At 61.1% G+C, this 16,530-nt stretch overlaps 2 protein-coding genes and 1 non-coding gene across 5 annotated transcripts in view; 1 reads left to right on the top strand and 2 right to left on the bottom strand.

The window, feature by feature from the left end:
• The first annotated feature begins 28 nt into the window (after positions 1 to 28).
• NELFA (negative elongation factor complex member A) lies at positions 29 to 10,047 on the top strand. Of its 3 annotated transcripts, XM_053923027.1 has the most exons (12): positions 109 to 238; positions 1,594 to 1,865; positions 3,140 to 3,311; positions 3,900 to 4,061; positions 4,929 to 5,018; positions 6,729 to 6,859; positions 6,956 to 7,025; positions 7,269 to 7,357; positions 7,833 to 7,944; positions 8,595 to 8,878; positions 9,048 to 9,147; positions 9,255 to 10,047. In XM_053923027.1, exons 2-12 carry the CDS (start codon positions 1,734 to 1,736, stop codon positions 9,437 to 9,439), a joined length of 1,527 nt encoding a protein of 508 aa, XP_053779002.1. In that variant the 5' UTR covers positions 109 to 238; positions 1,594 to 1,733; the 3' UTR covers positions 9,440 to 10,047. The 3 variants fall into 3 exon arrangements, with proteins under 3 accessions (XP_024429564.1, XP_053779002.1, XP_053779003.1); XM_024573796.4 differs by lacking the exon at positions 1,594 to 1,865 and having other exon boundaries at positions 29 to 238; XM_053923028.2 differs by lacking the exons at positions 109 to 238; positions 1,594 to 1,865 and adding an exon at positions 666 to 689.
• A 2,477-nt stretch (positions 10,048 to 12,524) lies between these two features.
• NSD2 (nuclear receptor binding SET domain protein 2) overlaps positions 12,525 to 16,530 on the bottom strand; it is a 49,331-nt gene continuing 45,325 nt past the window's right edge. The window contains exons 19-22 of the mRNA XM_053923026.1: positions 15,315 to 15,456; positions 15,049 to 15,155; positions 13,995 to 14,199; positions 12,525 to 13,590 (exon numbers count right to left, since the gene is read on the bottom strand). Coding sequence (XP_053779001.1) covers positions 13,319 to 13,590; positions 13,995 to 14,199; positions 15,049 to 15,155; positions 15,315 to 15,456 — 726 coding nt within the window. The 3' untranslated portion in view covers positions 12,525 to 13,318. The remainder of the gene's footprint in view (positions 13,591 to 13,994; positions 14,200 to 15,048; positions 15,156 to 15,314; positions 15,457 to 16,530) is intronic.
• On the bottom strand, positions 15,566 to 15,690 carry LOC112316956 (small Cajal body-specific RNA 23). Its single transcript, XR_002976058.1, has one exon. It is a non-coding gene; the product is annotated as a small Cajal body-specific RNA 23 (non-coding RNA).

Genomic DNA, 16,530 nt, shown 5'->3' with positions numbered 1-16,530 from the left:
GGCGGGGCCGGGCTTTTCCCCCCTCAAGATGGCGTCCATGCGGGAGAGCGATACGGGCCTGTGGCTGCACAACAAGCTGGGAGCCACGGATGAGCTGTGGGCGCCGCCCAGCATCGCGTCCTTACTCACGCCCGCGGTCATCGACAACATCCGCCTCTGCTTCCACGGCCTCTCGTCGGCCGTGAAGCTCAAGCTGCTGCTCGGGACGCTGCACCTCCCGCGCCGCACGGTGGACGAGGTAAGGTGGGCGACGGTGCGCTGCGCCGGGCCGGCCTTCCGCGACCGAGCCCGGGCCCGGAGTCCCCCGCAGCCCTTCGGCCCACACCCGGCCCCCTTCTCGGGGAGGGGGGGCGGTGCCCGTCGCTGTGGGGGTGGGGCTCCAGGCGGCCAGGATAGACGCGGGCACCTGCTGGCGCCAGGTTCGCAGGGGCGAGCCAAGGTTCGTCCGGGTCCGGCGTGGGCGGGCTGGGCCTTGCGGGGCCCCAGCTCCGCGGGAATTCCTAGCGGCCGCGCCCGCGCACCAGGGCACGTGCAGGCTGCGCGTCCCTCCGGTCCTCGCCGCCAGCCAGCGTCTTGCTTGTGGGTGGGGGCGTCAGTGTGTTTCCCCAGCGGTGCGTTCTGCTGTTTTCGGGCGAAGTGAACTGTCGTTGGTCAGAGTGTCGGGGCCACTGTTGGTGGAGCCTCACCAGGTACGCTACGATCGCGACCACGGAGTCGTCGTTCACGACTATTTGTGTTGTGAGGTGTGACGTCCGCAGCGGCGCCACCGAACCCCTGGGACCCGCTCGCCGCGAAGGCAGCCACCCTGCCCGCTGGTCCGGGCCTTCCTGCCACCACCACCCCCCGACTCCCCCGCGCCCTTCTGTGTAATCTTATCAGCGGCATAGGCGGTCCTCCGCGGCACAGCAGGTCCCCGCATGGGGCGCGCGCGGCTGTGTGCCTCGTGGGCGTGCGGGTGTTCGTCGGCCTTCCTGTGGCTGACACCTGGACGGCCGTGCCCGCCCCCTGAGCACACCGCGCCCCTCCGGGCCGGCCAGCCCCTGCTGCCTGGAGTCCTGCCGTGGCCGCATCAGGCGCTCGCGTTCCACCGTCTGTGTCAGTGGAAGAGGGGGTGATGGCTCTATGCCAGGTGGTTTTTCAAACTGGCTTATCAGATTAAACACCTCCCCCCAGCTCGCCGTTGGTGAGTTTGTGACGGCGTTCAGTGGATTTTTTCCGAAGCACCTGCACTTTTTTTTTACTGGGATGTAACCGACCTACAGCGTTCTGTTAGTTTCGGTGTGCAGCAGAACGACTGGGTATTTGTGTGTGTTTTGAGATGCTTTACCGCAGTGCCTCCTTCACACCCTCCCCACACGTAGTTACAGAAATTGGGGGACCAGGTGGGGAAGTTGAAAATTCATTAACTGCAGGCGCCAGGTGCCTGCTTCTTATGTCGTCCAGCATCCTTTCGTGTGTTCATTCACTGTTTGAGGTTCTTTTTTGCGAATTGTCTGTTTGGATCTTTTGTTTCTGGTTTTTGTTGTTGCTTTGTAGGAAGTTTTTAAAAATCGAGGCTGGGTAGCAGTCCTGTCTCGGTTGTTTGTGTTACAGGTGCCCTGCAGTGCGGCTGCCTCGGGGTTGGGGGGCCGCGCACTGTGGAACCAGAGCGTGCAGTCGAGCCTCTCACCCTGGCGTCCACCTGGATTGAGTGGATAATCCTGCGGAGCCGGGGTCTGGTTCTGTCCGTGCAGATGTCTCATCAGCCTGGCACCGTTTATTTACTGAGACGACTGTCTTTCCACGTTTCCGAAGGGACTACTGATTTGCACTGTCCCTGGGGCCCCCGGTGTCTGTCTGGGCTCCACTCTGCTATTTATGGGCAGGTCAGGTGCTAGGAGCCCACTAGGCCCTGGTAGTGCCACCCTGTGCCTCAGTCCCGGCTGCTGACCCGGCAAGCCTCCCACCTCCCTCAGAAGGGGTCTTCGAGCCCCGGTTATACACAGCCGCACGCAGCCAGGGGATGCTGATGAAGGCTGAGTTTAACTTATAGTTCATTTAGGGGAGAAATCATTTCAATATTGAACCTTATAAATTGTGGATACAGGCATATCTATTTAGATTTTCTTTAGTGTTTATTATAAAGTTTTATGATTTTTTCCACAGAGGCCTTCCACCTTCTGCTAGACACGTTTCTAGATATTTCACATTTTCTCATGCTGTTATAAACACGTTAGGATTTTATTTTTTCCTTTTTTTAAAATATTTTATTTATTTATAGACAGAGGGGAAGGGAAGGGGAAAGAGAGGGAGAGAAACACCAATGTGTGGTTGCCTCTCACACGCTCCCTTACTGGGGACCTGGCCCACAACCCAGGCATGTGCCCTGACTGGGAATCAAACCAGCGACCCTTTGGTTCGCAGGCAGGCGCTCAGTCCACTGAGCCACACCAGCCAGGTGTGAGAATTTTTATTTTCTTTTTAGATGAGTTTGTGAATAGCATCTGTGCTGAAGTGTTACTAATGGTAATTGTTTTGCTGCAGAATCTTTCTGTGTGCTCTCATCACGCTTTCTCTTCTGCACCCCCCCCCCCCCCGTGGTGTCCGGTTTCTGATCACACAGGGAGAACCTTCCGTGTTCCCTTCCCTGACAGACACCTTGTGTCTGGTTGGGGCAGTTCTCTTGTGCTCCTAGATTTTGTAAGTATTATTTTAATCATGAATGAGCTTTACTAGCTCTATTGAAATATAATCCAAGTACCATATAATTCACCCACTTAATATTGTCTTATTCAATTTTAGAACATTTTCATCAGCTCAAAAATAAACCCTGTACCAATTAGCAGGCTCCCCAACACCTCCCGGCCCCGGGAAACCACTCGGCTACTTCCTGGGTCTGTGGACTTGGCTGTTCTAGAAGTGTCCTTCTAAATGCAATCAGACAGCTTGTGGTCTTGGGTGACCAGATGCTCTCCCTCTGCAGAGCATTTTCCTGTTCATCCACTGAGCTACACCTGCTGGGGCACATAACTAAAGTCTTAAAAAATAAATAAATAAAAACAAAGGCTCTTGGATGTACCCTTCTGCTGCGCTCCGTCCTGCGTTCCCCGGTGGGGCAGGGTGGGCCCTGCTGAGGACTGCGTCTTTCCTTTCCGGGCAGATGAAAGGCGCCCTGACCGAGATCATCCAGCTGGCCACCCTGGACTCGGACCCCTGGGTGCTCATGGTCGCCGACATCCTCAAGTCCTTCCCAGACACGGGCTCACTTAACCTTGATCTCGAGGAGCAGAATCCCAACGTTCAAGATATTTTAGGAGAACTTAGAGAAAAGGGTACGTGTGCAGGTTTGGTTTGTGCTGGGGGGAGGGAAATGGCTTCCAAAGAGAAGATCATCTTTCCTAAAAAGAATCTGGCTTTCAAGGTGTCGCCCTGGGGACTCGCCAGTTTTAGGGCAGAGGAGAAGGACTTCAGAACCACAGGGCGCCCGTGCGCCCCCACCCCTGCACTTGTTTTTCTGAAACTTCCCACGCACTTCTCGTGTTCCTGTGCACTCTCCCCGCGCAGCTCCCGGCCCGGGCGCTGCCGTCCTGGCTGTGTCGTGGAGCGCAGACTGTGCGCCCTGGCGTGGAGGGCACGCACAGAAGTGTGCAAAAAACTCCACAGTTCATTCGTTCAGAACGGGAACCGAAAACCACTTAGAAAATATTTGCAAATGTCTGAGAGAGCCTACAAAGGCGAGGCGCCCTGTTCCTCCCAGACCCCCTCCCCTAGTTGGGGGAATTGGAGCTGGCAGCCCTCAGCCATGGAGGCGGTGTCACCGTGAGCCAGGCTCGGGGGTCCCTGCCCCCGGACTGTAGACAGGACGGTGTTCGCGGAGGAAGGGAGATGCGCCTCCTGACCGCTGCTTCTCCAACGGACAGTGACGGAGTGCGAGGCATCTGCCATGCTGCCGCTGGAGTGCCGGTACCTGAACAAGAGCGCCCTGACCACCCTGGCCGGCCCCCTCACGCCCCCGGTGAAGCACTTCCAGTTGAAGAGGAAGCCCAAGAGCGCCACGCTGAGGGCGGAGCTCCTGCAGAAGTGTGAGTGCCGGCTGCTGCGGGCCAGGCCATGCAGCCCGCCGGCTGCCGCCTCGTTCTGTGGTTTTGCCCTTAGGTTTCGTGGGACCTATGCTGTCTGCTGAGGACAGTGAGAGTCCTACAGAAAGTTTTGGGGTTTTGTTTTTTTTTAAATTTTATTATTATGCTGAACCGTGTTCTAAAAGTCCATTTTACAGACTTCAGAATTTTCAGGTTAAAGTGTCTATAACCTTTGTTACAAAAATGAATTTGTACCAACTGAGTCACGTGGGCGAGGAGCTGCTCCCGCCACTCGAACTTCGCCTTGTGGCTTTAAAGACGTCTGGTCGCTTTATTTAAGGTTGTCTCCCATCCTGGTGCCCGGACAGTGTGCGGGAGGGGCCTGCCAGGGAAAGCAAAGGGGAGACTCCTTCAGCCAGACTTCAGTGAACTGCTTGATTTTGAGTGGTTGTGGAATGGGTATTAACATGAAAATGCCCTGTTTGCGGAGAACCTGAGTAAACCCAGCAGCGTCCTGGGGCCAGAGCAGTTCCGGGTTCCCAGAGCTGGCGCAGGCAGCGGGGCGCAGGGCTCTGGGCTCCGATGTCCCGCCCTGGAGTGCTCTGGCAACCTGCCCCCTGCTTCTGCACACGCGTGGGGAACACCAGGGCTGCTCACGCCCCACAGTGCGTGTGGCCCTGCAGACCCTCCGGGGCCGCCAGAGTGCCCGGCACCCCAGGCGGTGCCGCCTCATGGCTCTACTTTGTGCTCAGAACACGTGGCTATAAAGTCCCCTCTCTGTGCATCAGACGGGTGGGGGCCAGACTCACAGACAGCAGAGGCGTGGTGTCCTTTTAGGGGGCGCTGACATGCACCGCCTTCTCCTTACAGCCACCGAAACCGCCCAGCAGCTGAAGAGGAGCGCGGGGGTGCCCTTTCACGCCAAGGGGCGGGGGCTGCTCCGCAAGATGGACACCACAAGTAAGGCCGTGCACCCCTCACCGGAGTGGCCCCCAGGCTGCATGTGCAAGCCCCGGACCACACCCGGAACCGCAGGGCTTCTCGGCTACTGGGCCAGCATGTGGCCCAGGGCTGCCTACACCTGTCCGCAAGGCGGGTCAGACCTAAAAAAGATGGGAGATTTTTCCTCGTGGGCAGAGGCACTCAGAGGGCAAGCTCTGGCCTGCGGGGCTGCTGGCGAGCAGGGGGAGGTGAGGGTGGGGCGCAGGGCTGGCCCGGGAGGGCTCGCCACCCCCCAGGGGTTGAGGGAAGCGCAGTGGCACCTCAGCACTCAGCAGTGATCCGTTCTGGAACTTGTGACAAGTGCTGAAGCCAAGTGCCAAATGATGAAGCGCCTCCTTCGGTGGCGTGATTTGTACAAGTTCCAGCAAGTGCGGCGGGTCCCCAGCAGGTCCCGAGCAGGTCCCGAGCGCTGAGACTTTTCTCCTAAGAATGTGGTGCGGGCAGGTCTGACAAGCCCCGAAGCCCACCGGCACTGCAGGGCTGCTCTCCAGCGGTGGGGCTGCGCCCTGAGCTCCAGCTGCCACCCTCCTCCGTGATTCCAGGCTGACGGGGCAGGGGGTGGGGGTGGGGTGCCTGGGAGCCAGTGGCCCCACCTCATCCTCCTAGGCCAGGCCTGCTCCTCCCTTGGGGTCGGGAGCACAGAGCCCCAAACGTATGACCCAAGCAATTGAGAAAACGGGGTGCCTTGCAGCTTCCCTCCAGATGGCACGGACCAAGAGCCCAAAGGGAAAGACAGCCATGTCACCATGTGCCAGTCCCGCTGCCCGCCCCCCCCCCCCCCCCCCCAGCTCACAGCACAGGGCCTACAGCACGCACACACAGCCAGGGAGACAGGGCACGTGAGAACCACAGACACTCGAGACGCTGAATCCCAAAGGAAGCCTCAAGCGGCACTCTGGGGGCGGGCCTGCTCCGGTCACCTGCTGTCTGCCCACAGTTCTGGACCTGTTGAGTGGGACCTGGAGTCTGGGCACCAGCTGACTTGTCACGATGTGAGGGGTGGTCCCCGGCCCTGTCACTGCAGGGCCGGCTGTTGCCCTTGTGGCCGTGGAAGCACATGAAGTGTCAGTGGCCCCTCTGTGGTGCCCCTGGGGGCAGGAATGGCAGTAGGTCCCTCCCTGGCCTCCCTGGCCATGCTTTGAGGGCCCGCCTGCTGGGCACTGAGGCGGGGCTGCCAGGCGTGGGGCCGGGCCATGTTCAGAAGGAACTGTCCACTGACTTCCCTTTGACAGGCGTGGGCCAGCCTGGGCAGTGAGGGAGGTGTCGACCGTGCAGCAGCCCTGCTTGCTGAGAGGCGCGGAGGGCTGGGGCAGGCGCGGAGCATCGGGGCGTGTGGCTGCTGGGCTGCGTTTTTGTTCGTGTTTTTTGGCAAAAATGTCCCAGATTGGCTGTGATTCGTTGCTTGCCAGGCCGCGTCCTGGGTTGGCCGGCCCTCACTGCCTAAGGACGGGGTGCAGGTGACCCGGGAGCGTCGCCTCCAATAGACGGGGCAAGTGTGGGATCAGGGCTCACGCCGGCTCAGCAGCCAGCAGACCCCAGGGCCTCGTGGGCCGGCGAGGGGGATGGCAAGCCTCTTCCCACAGAGCTGCCTCTGCGCCTGGTAGAGAAGCGAGGGCACACGTGGCGGGAGACCGGCTGTCACCACTGACGGGCGCTGTCCTGTCCTAGCCCCACTTAAAGGCATCCCGAAGCAGGCGCCCTTCCGGAGCCCCACCGCACCCAGTGTCTTCAGCCCTGCTGGGAACCGGACCCCTGTCCCACCCTCAAGGACACCTCTGCGGAAGGAGAGGGGCGTGAAGGTGGGCACGTCCCCTCTGCTGTCCGCGGCCCCTGCACGGCGGGCCTTGGTGTGCCTCACTTTGTAGTTAAGGGCGGGCTTCTGTCTGTCTTGGCAGCTGCTGGACATTTCTGAGCTGGACATGGTTGGTGCCGGCCGAGAGGCAAAGAGGAGGAGGAAGACACTGGGTGGGTACCCGGGCTCCTGGCAGGGTCTGCAGGGCGGCGCTCCCAGCCACCCTCCCTGCTCTGGTGCCTTCTCTGTGAGTGCGTCTCTCAGGGCAGGAGCTACAGGTGGCAGCCCGTGTTCCGGGGCCGTTCTCGCTGCCGGGAGCCATGTGGGAAGGGCAGACTCGGGCAGCGTTTCGGGACTGGCTTGCTGAGCCAGCTTGAGGGGGGCCACCAGCGGCACTGACCAGGCTCTATCAGCAGATACGGAAGTGGTGGAAAAGCCAGCCAAGGAGGAAACGGTCATCGAGAACGCCACCCCCGACTACGCGGCTGGCCTGGTGTCCACGCAGGTAGGGCCTCAGCGCAGCTGTGGCTCCTTCCTCTTGCCCCAATTCTCGGCTTCCAGAAGGGGTTGTCAAAGAGGGGTGCGCATGCATGTACATGAGGGGCAGCGCCGGCCAGGGCCCCCCGCCCCCTGCAGGGGCGAGAGGTTGAGGGAGCCTGCGCCTCGGCTCGGAGTGGCCCCTACTCGGACTGCAAGCAGCTTGCAGCTGGAGCCGTGTTTCCTCCGGTTATGCGTCCGTCTTCCGTTGTGTGTGTGACAAGGAAAACATGGTTGCCCTTCCTTCTCTCCTCAGAGATGGTTGGTGTTCAGGCTCCTTAACCGAACAGGAGCCGTCCTCTGCTTGGGCAGGTCCACGGTGTGGGGGCTGTGAGGGGCAGGGGGCCTTGTGGCCGGTAGGGGTGCGTGTCTACAGCGTTGCCAGCTCAGCCCCTGTTGGGGGCAGTGCTGGGACCCAGGCCTCTCCGTGCACCATCTTCCAGAAACTTGGGGCTCTGAACAGCGAGCCTGCTCTGCCCTCCACGAGCTACCTGCCTGCCACGCCCAGCGTGGTCCCAGCCTCGTCCTACATCCCCAGCTCTGAGACCCCAGCAGGTGAGCAGGCAGCACAGCGTGCCAGCCAGCTTCCCAAGGGGCCCCTACCCAGTGCTTCCCTGGGTGTTGGGAAGGGTCCCGTGTGGTCCTCCAGCCCTGCTGGTGCTGGCTGGGGGTGCAGGCCTTCCTGGCTGGCACAGTCTGAGAAATGAGCCCGGTTTTCCCTGCTCTGCCCTTCCCGGGGCAGCAGGCGGCAGCCCCGTGTCCAGCCCCACGCCACTGACTCCAGCTTGGGTGTGGGAGGGGCCAAGGTGACAGCGCCTCGGGGCCCTTGCCCCCCCACAGCCCTAGAACCTGGAGAGGAGGTGTCAGAAGCAGCGTGGACTGGGACTCAGCTTTTACTGCCAGGATTTGGGCCCCGAGGTGGGCGGACCTGGCCAGATCCTGAACGTCTTGTCTGCCCGTCTGAAAAGGCCTGAGACCTGGGGCTCCAGGTTGGGGCTCTCTGGGGCCCCACTCCGGCTGTGGCCGCGAGGCCTCCTGAGGGCCCAGGGGCTTGAGGAGCTGAGGTCTGGGGGCCGATGGCTGCAAAAGCTGGTGGTGTGGGCTGGGGAGTGGGGCAGAGCCCGCCCTGTCCAGGCGCACGGCGAGGCACGGAGCCTCGTGGGAAGGGACGTTACCAGCCTCAGCCGGCCCTGCTGTGCTTACAGCCCCACCTTCCCGGGAAGCTAGCCTGCAGGCCAGCCGGCCCCCCGAGGAGCCCAGCACTCCGGCCCCTGCCCTGCCGGCTCAGTTCAAACAGCGGGCGCCCATGTACAACAGCGGCCTGAGCCCAGCCACGCCCACACCTGCACCTGCTGCACCTGCCTCGCCCCTGACGCCCACCACACCCCCTGCCACCACCCCTGCTGCCCAGGCACCGCCAGTGGCCATGGTGGCCCCACAGGCCCAGCCCCCTGCCCAGCAGCAGCCCAAGAAGAACCTGTCCCTCACGGTAGGTGTGCCCTGGAAGGCCACAGGCCACCGGGCAGGTGCTGTGGCCTCACCCCCTGACCCCCGCAGCTCAGGTTCCCAGGGAGCCTGGCCTGGGCCCACAGGAGGGAGGATGCCAGCAGGGCGGAGGGCTGGTGGCCCAGGCACTCACCTCCTCGCCGCACTTGCAGAGAGAGCAGATGTTTGCCGCACAGGAGATGTTCAAGACGGCCAACAAAGTCACGCGGCCCGAGAAGGCCCTCATCCTGGGCTTTATGGCCGGCTCCCGAGGTGGGTCCACATGGCCAGCCCAGGCGGGGCGGGGAGCCGGGGCCCTGCAGGGCTGGGGGCCAGGCTGCGTGGCCACGGCACCCACCCAGAGCCCGCACCCTCCACAGAGAACCCGTGCCAGGAGCAGGGCGACGTGATCCAGATCAAGCTCAGCGAGCACACGGAGGACCTGCCCAAGGCGGACGGCCAGGGCAGCACCACCATGCTAGTGGACACCGTGTTCGAGATGAACTACGCCACGGGCCAGTGGACGCGCTTCAAGAAGTACAAGCCCATGGCCAATGTGTCCTAGGGGCCGCCGCCCCACCCCTGTGGGCCTGATGCAGGCGCCAGAGAGGACAAGCCTCCAGCGCGCTGCTGAGCCCCAGCCTGCTCACATTCTAGATTCGGTTCTCTGGGGTGTTTCGGACTTACTTTTTAAATTTTAACACGGGTTACTTTTTGTGTGATCTGAGATACTTTTTTGGATTTAATACTACATTTTTGAATGTTAAAATTAACCAAAAAAGTTACAACTTCCTAATTTTAGTGAGAATTCTGCCTGTTAGACTTTTACCTTTTTTATTTTTCTTAAATTCCGGTGGCCATGGGGAGGGGCTCTCCCTACCCATGAAGCCGAGGGGACCAAACGTGGGCATGGTGGGCTGAGGACAGCTGCCCGTGGCCGAGCCCCACTCCCCGCCACGGGTTCTCATCCGTCTTCTGGACGGCTGTGAGCGCTGGAGACCAGGCCTCCACCGCAGAGGGAGCCCCCGAGCTGCTGCGTCTCGGGCCAGTTCGTCCTTGGGGGTGGGGGTTGGGGAGTGGCGATAGCAGCACCTCCCTCCTGATCACCTCACCTTTAATGGGGATTTGGAACCAACATATTTTTAAAATTAAAAGAGTTTTCCAAAATCAGAACTACACTCACTGTGTCCAGTACTCATCACCCCTCCCAGGGCCACAGTCCCTGCAAGTCAAAGGCAGAGCGGCCAAGGGTGGGAGCCCTTCCCTGTGCCCAGGCATCCGCTGTCGTGGAGTGGCAAGTGGCTCACAGGAACTGGGGGGACGCCCAGCACTGCAAACGCGGTCCCACAGAAAACAAGTGTAAGGAAAGAGCCTTTAAAAACGTTTTAATACAAAAATACACAATTTTCCAAACACAACGTCCCACTTAAATGCTATTTCCCCCCAGTATTGGTGAGTTCCAGATCTACCCCCAGAAGTGAGCTTCATGCTTCTGAGTCTGTCAGAACTGGTGACGGCACCCAGTCTCCCTAAACGGGGCCTGGCCTCCTGGTGCAGGAAGTTCCCGTCTAATTTCTGGTGGCACGGCAGGCAGTGCTCACGTTCACCGGCGTGCCCGTGGGCGACCGGGAGTGTGGCAACAGGGAGTTGCTCGCCTTAACTCCCAGTCAGACAGGGCTGGTTGCCTTCAACTGAGAAGGAAGTGGCTGGAGAGGCCGGACACTACACAGACGGTGGTCACCGAGATAAATACTTCACGGGCGTCAGAAGCACGGACCTGAGTGTGTGTGGGGAGCAGGAATGAGGGCGGCTCCTCCGAGCACGGACTCCCCCCACGGCGGCCAGAGGCTGCACCTGCGTGGCGGACTGTGCCCGCCTTCCTGGGCCAGGGCTGGCACCGCAGGTGCGACCACCACATGCATGGGCACAGGTTCCTGACGCCAAGGAACCCTGAGGTTTTGGGCAGTTTTCATTTTGTTTCTGCTTCACATTAATGACAAAAGGCTGGAGCTGAGGTTCAAAAAGGTTGAACTCCCCCCGTCCCCCCCGGAACAAGCTGCTGCTGAGACGCCGCAGGTCCTGCTGGCCCCGGTGCGAAGGCCCTTCGAGCTCAGCTGCTACTGCAAGAGCTTGGTGCAACTGGTGATCTGTAAACTGGTTTCCTAAAGGTTTTCAAAGTTAGTGTTCTTTGCTCATTAGTTTAATGGTGTTTGGAAAGAGAGCAACCATATTGAAAATATTTTTTCTATTCAGAAAAGTCATTTAAAAATTTGGAAATATCAAAGTGACTCAAAAATCACAAGATTTTACTACTGTCAAATACAAAAATAAGTTAATCTGCTCCCCAAAGTGCACTGCAAAACCAATTCTGATGGCTTGACTAACAAAGACATCGCAAAGCTGGTTCAAAAGGACTTGTGTGAGCCCCAGCTGGAGTGGCTCAGTGGACTGAGTGCCTGCCCGCAAGCCAAAGGGGTCACTGGTTCGATCCCCAGTCAGGGCATATGCCTGGGTTGGGGGCCAGAGGCAACCACACATTGATGTTTCTCTCCCTCCTGTAAAAAAAAAAAACAAAAACAAAAACAAAAACAAAAAAAAAACATGGCCTGCAGTGGGGCCACACCCACAGCAGCTGTGATCCTGGGTGCCACGTGTGCCCACGTGGCACGCAGGTGCGTGGCTGCTTGCAGCCAGCCCTTGGGGCCTGTCACTGGGGTGCTGCCCCAGCTGAGGACACAGGGAGTATGCATCTGCACGTCAAGCCAGCGTCCCCCAAGACAGCTGCCTCCTCAGGCGAGTGCCTTTCCAGGCACATGAGGCCACACTCATGGGAGCAGTCAGTCGGCAAGTGACAGCTCTGGTTTTCCCTTCTGTTCCATGTGTGGCTGCTCTGTCCAGGGTGGTGGAAAAAGGGCCACAGGGATGGCCAGTCAGTGCTCTGGAGACGTGGACCCCACTGGCCCCAGGCAGCCACACTGGGTCACAGCCTGGCAGACCCCACCCGAGCCCACGTAAAAAACCCACCGACCCGTGGAGAAAGAGACCTGGGCCCACAGCTGTGCTGCCGTCCAAGGCCCAGCGGCCCGAGAGATGGACAGGCCTCGGCCGCAGTGTTCAAGGACGGCAGTGTGAGGGTTTCTGCATAACAGACATCTCCTTGTGCTATTTTAAGAAAAGGTCACCAAAAAAGTCTGCTGCTAGCTGCCCCCCCCGCCTTTGCACATGGGGACAGGCAGGCCTCCCAGCACATGTGGGTGCCAGTGGGGTGCTCTCCCCTTTTCAGGGGGCTCTGAACTTCCCAGGGTCAAGAGGGACCCCGGAAAAGAAGAATCCCATCTTCCACAGAGAACTTAGTACTTTCTAGAAGTTTCTCGCCCTCTGGGTCTCCCAGGGGCCTTTTGGGCAGGTGGTGCCCTGGCTGTGCACTTCTGCCCAGCGCGCCTGTCTTCCGTGGACAGACCCCCATGGTGTGAGGGAGTGGACAAGACTCAGGCGGCTGGTTCCAACCTCCGGGTCTCTCCCCGGGCCGGGCCCTGGAAAGAACACGCTGCGGGCGTCCAGGCAAACGCCTGCAGGCCGCGCCCCCGCCGAGTCCCGCCGTCCTCAGGGAGGACCGGGGCGCATCAGTAAATACACGGCTCAGTCAGTGATAGTCGTGAAAGAAGTTTAGCAAAAATATATTGAGGATAGAAGCCAGAAACCACTAAAGAAAAGTCAAGTGAAGAAAAAGTATACAGTCTTTTCCCAAGTGTTGGCCAGAACCTAGTGTGACGGCAGACGGCCCCCCGGGGAGGGGCCTGCGCTGGACAGGCAGGCCAGGTGGCAGCTCTCGGCTCAAATCTACGGAGAGAAGAGACGACTCGGGAACTCTCAAACTACGAGCTCTGTCACCACTGCTGGGACAGCTGCACACTACGATGAAAAAGGAGTGTCTTGAGGAAAAATTTCACATTAGTACAAAAAATACAGCTGTTTCATAAAAGCAAAACTGACGATCAAAATTACGGTTTCCAAGGGGTGCGGGGTCTGAGCGTCCCTGCAGCGAGCCGGCCAGGCCCCTCCTGAGTGAGGACGACAGGGCAGCAGGCCAAGGAACATCATTAGGAGAACAAACTACTTCTACGTGTTTCGGGAGAGATAAAAACATTTCATGTGCCAATTAGTTTTGATCGTAACTTGAACCTGAAAGTCGGGGGGAAGGAGCATCCGACACGCCCCGCAATTCAAGTGTAGCCCTAGTGCCCTGCCGCAGGTGCGTGTGGCCGCGCGCCCAGGCTTGCGGCTCGGGCGTGCTCAGTGCAGGGCAGCTGCGCTGCCGGTGGCTCAGTGGTGGGCCGGCGCTGTCTCCCAGGGAGGCCCAGGGGGCTGTCCCTGTCCCTGCAGAGGTGGCCTGCCCCCTGGCAGCTGGCCCCGGACCTAGTCAGGCCACCCCCCCACCCCCGCACTATTTGCCTTCTGTGACCCTCCGCCAGCACCGCCTCCGCCGCCTCTTCCCCGTAGGCTTCGTGGGCTCTGGGCGGGGCTTCGCGGCCTGGGCGCTGGCAGCAGACTCTGTCCCCAGGTCGTGCTCACTGCAGCTGGGCCGCCCGTCCTGGGTGGCGCTGAAGGCTGTCCCGTCCTGGTGCTCCTTGCAGAACGAATTGGGGCAAAAGTGGCAAAACAAGGCGGAAGGTTTGCCGCACACGTCGCAGTGATGCCAAGGGCACACCCACTTCCCTGCAAGGAGATGGGCGGGTCACCAGGCGGGAGCCTGAACAGAGGCCCCTCCTGCCCACCCACCAAGGACACCAGGGCTGGAGGGAGGTGCCTCCCCGCAGCCCGTGGGCCCTGCCAGATGGACTCAGACTTCTGCGTTGACCCCTAAGGGCCCCACGACAGGTGGGGGAGGGCGCCACACCCCCTGCAGACACCTGTCTGGGACATCTGCCTGCTGACCTGGCTGTGTCACCTGCCACTGTCCAAACATGCATTTCTTCTCACCAACATGTCTGACTTTCCCTTTTGTGCTGTTCTGTTCTGTCTTTGCACCCAAAGGTTCTCCTCCTGAGGTCACAGTCTCCTGTCCCCATGGTGCCCTGCCCCCCATAGGACCCGCACGACCCCCCGTGGCTGGGACGCACCGAAGGGCCGCTTGCGCAGGCCCAGGCAGGCCAGGTGGTAGGCCTTGGCACAGGCCTTGCGGTCGCACAGCACCAACTGGCCCCCGTCGCCACAGCGGAAGCACTCATCCTCTGACACCTTCTTCCCTTCCCCGCGGGTCCGGCGCCGCCTGCTTTTCTTCTTGGTCTTCTTGCCCTTTTCCTCTGAAGCAAGCGCTGTCGAGGTCTGGAACGAGAGCGAAGCCAGTTCACGGGAAAGAACAGCGTGGGCAGAGGCCACGATCCTTTAGGAATGTGGGAGCCTGTGGAGAGCCGGCATCAGAAGAGCAGGGGGTCCCACCGGGCCGCTCACCACAGTCTCCACGCACCACTTCCTCACGGGGAGACAACCCAGAAAGCAAAACAGGCACGTGCCCCCCCCCCCAGCAGCCCGAGGCCCCCCATGCCCAGACCTGCCGGCAGGCACCTGGGCCGAGAACACTGGGGCCCCCCACGAGGGGCAGAGGGGTCTGGTGAGTGTGGGAGGATGAGAGGAGCGGTGCTTCCCGCGGCAGACGCCCGTGCATCCCCCAGGCTCACGTTCTTCCCGCAGCATTGGAGCTCAGCCACACTGGGGGGCAGAGTCACTGCAGCTGTGCCTGAGTTAGGGTGTGGTCACGCTGCGGCAGGGGCCTCGGACCCGACCAGACTGGGGTCCGCACGAGAAGAGACAGGTGCAGGGACAGGCCACAGGAGGCCGGCGGCAGGGACTGGAGTGAGACAGCCACAGGCAGGACACCAAGGGCGGCCGGTAGCCCCCAAAGCTGCAGAGTCACAGACCCTCCCAGGAGCCTGGGAGGGGGCGTGCCCTCACCGTACTGATTTAGGGCTTCTGGCCCTCAGACTGTTAGAGACGAAAGCTCAGGGGCCCTGCCAGGCAGCCCCGGGACGTCGAACCCACAAGGGACTCTGCTGGGCCACAGCTGGTGGTCCAGGACCTCGCCACCAGCTGTGAACGTGCCCTGTCCATCCTGGCCACTAGCCAGCATGGCAGGAGCCACTTAGTAGGGCCACGTCTGGGGAGCAGGGACCTCACCTTCGGCCGGTCCCCGAGGAACCCGCTGCAGTTGGGGGCGCCGCAGCGGCACACGGTCTTCTCGTTGCCCAGGCAGTCGAGGTTGTAGTTGAAAGTCAGTTCCGTCCCTGGGGACAGCAGACACGCCAGGTGGGGACACCCACAGCTGCGCGAGCGCACCTCCGAAAGCAGACACTCCAGACCAAACACAGCTGCCCCGTCACCAGCCGCCTCCCCCAGAGCCTCCTGTCCCAGACAGACAGCCAGGGTCCGGGCGGAGCCGGTACCTGCAGGGATGTCACACACAGCGAAGAGGCCCACGCGGGTATCGCCGTTCACCGTCCACTTGAGGGTCTCGCAGTTGGGCTGGCAGCTGTGGTTCATGAACCGGGAGTAGTTGCCTTTGGGGCCGGCGTCGATTATGCGGTCCTGGGAGGCACAACTTGGGTTTCAAGTGGCAGTGACGGCTAACCCCTCTCGGCCACTCGGCCACATAGAAGAGCCACCACCACCACCACGGCACGCGCTGGACAACTGGTGTCACACCGGAAACTGTGGTGCCCCACGTCCACTGGGACAGGACACCCCCAATCCAGTGCAGTTTCTGTCGCTCACGGAGGGCAGGTCGGGACCACGTGGACAGGACCAAGCCCTTGGGAGCCTGGGGCAGCAGCCGCTGGTCGCCAAACGCCAACCATCAGGTGACAGGCAAGGGAGCGGGACGCACAAGGTCCGCTCCAACAGCACCCAACACCCACACTCACCAAGGATGGGGCCCGCCTGGGCACGAAACAGGCAGAGGGCACAAACACGACCCTCAAAGTGCAAGCCCCGCCGGACAGCAGGAGGGAAGGCTCCGACCGCCCACGTGGACGCCCACGTGACGCAGTGTGTCGCTGCGGCCAGAGGCCCAGCAGGAACAGTGTGGAGGGAGGGAGCTGGGCGCCCGCCCGCCCGCCCGCCCGCCCGCCGAGACGCAGGGGCCTGGGCAAGAGGGCCCCACATCAACTGCAGCCACATCCAAAGGGACGCGCCTCCCAGCCGCGGGGAAAGGGGCTGGCCCAGAGCCTGTGCTGCCGGGCCCCTGCTCTGGGGCAGCTGGGCACCCAAAACAAGGATCCAGCAAGTGTCAGTCACGAGCAGACGCAAAGTCACGCCTGTGGTAAGGACAAATAAGCGCGGAGCTCGCAGCACCTACAGGCTCCCCGGCCATGCCCGCACACGCCCTGGCACCGAGGCTGCGCTCTTCAGACCCCCATGCCCCACGTGTGGCAGCAAGAGGGCCACGGACGCAAACGCGGGACACACCCCTGCCTCCACCCGTGACTCGAGGCCGCGCCACTGGCCCCGGCTCGGTGGGGGCCGGCCTCGGCACAAACGCTTCTCTACCACGCCTCCCGGGGACACGGGGACGCCCCTGTCCCTGCCGCCCCTCCCTCGCTCTGCTCAGCTTTTTCCTGGTGGGGGTCTGGGGGCGTTTCTATGAGTTCCCTGAGTAGAGCC

This window comes from Desmodus rotundus, chromosome 4, assembly GCF_022682495.2.
Source record: "Desmodus rotundus isolate HL8 chromosome 4, HLdesRot8A.1, whole genome shotgun sequence".
NCBI lineage: Eukaryota > Metazoa > Chordata > Mammalia > Chiroptera > Phyllostomidae > Desmodus > Desmodus rotundus.
The sequence above is the reverse complement of the archived record's forward strand: the minus strand, read 5'-3'. Positions and strand labels throughout refer to the sequence as shown.

What these genes read in the sequence shown, in the direction of transcription:
- NELFA (XM_024573796.4), top strand. Translation starts at nt 29, where the DNA reads ATGGCGTCCATGCGGGAGAGCGATACGGGCCTGTGGCTGCACAACAAG. An exon ending in GGCGGAGCTCCTGCAGAAGT is followed by an intron (nt 4,062 to 4,928) that starts GTGAGTGCCGGC and finishes TTCTCCTTACAG; the next exon opens with CCACCGAAACCGCCCAGCAG. An exon ending in CTGGCCTGGTGTCCACGCAG is followed by an intron (nt 7,358 to 7,832) that starts GTAGGGCCTCAG and finishes ACCATCTTCCAG; the next exon opens with AAACTTGGGGCTCTGAACAG.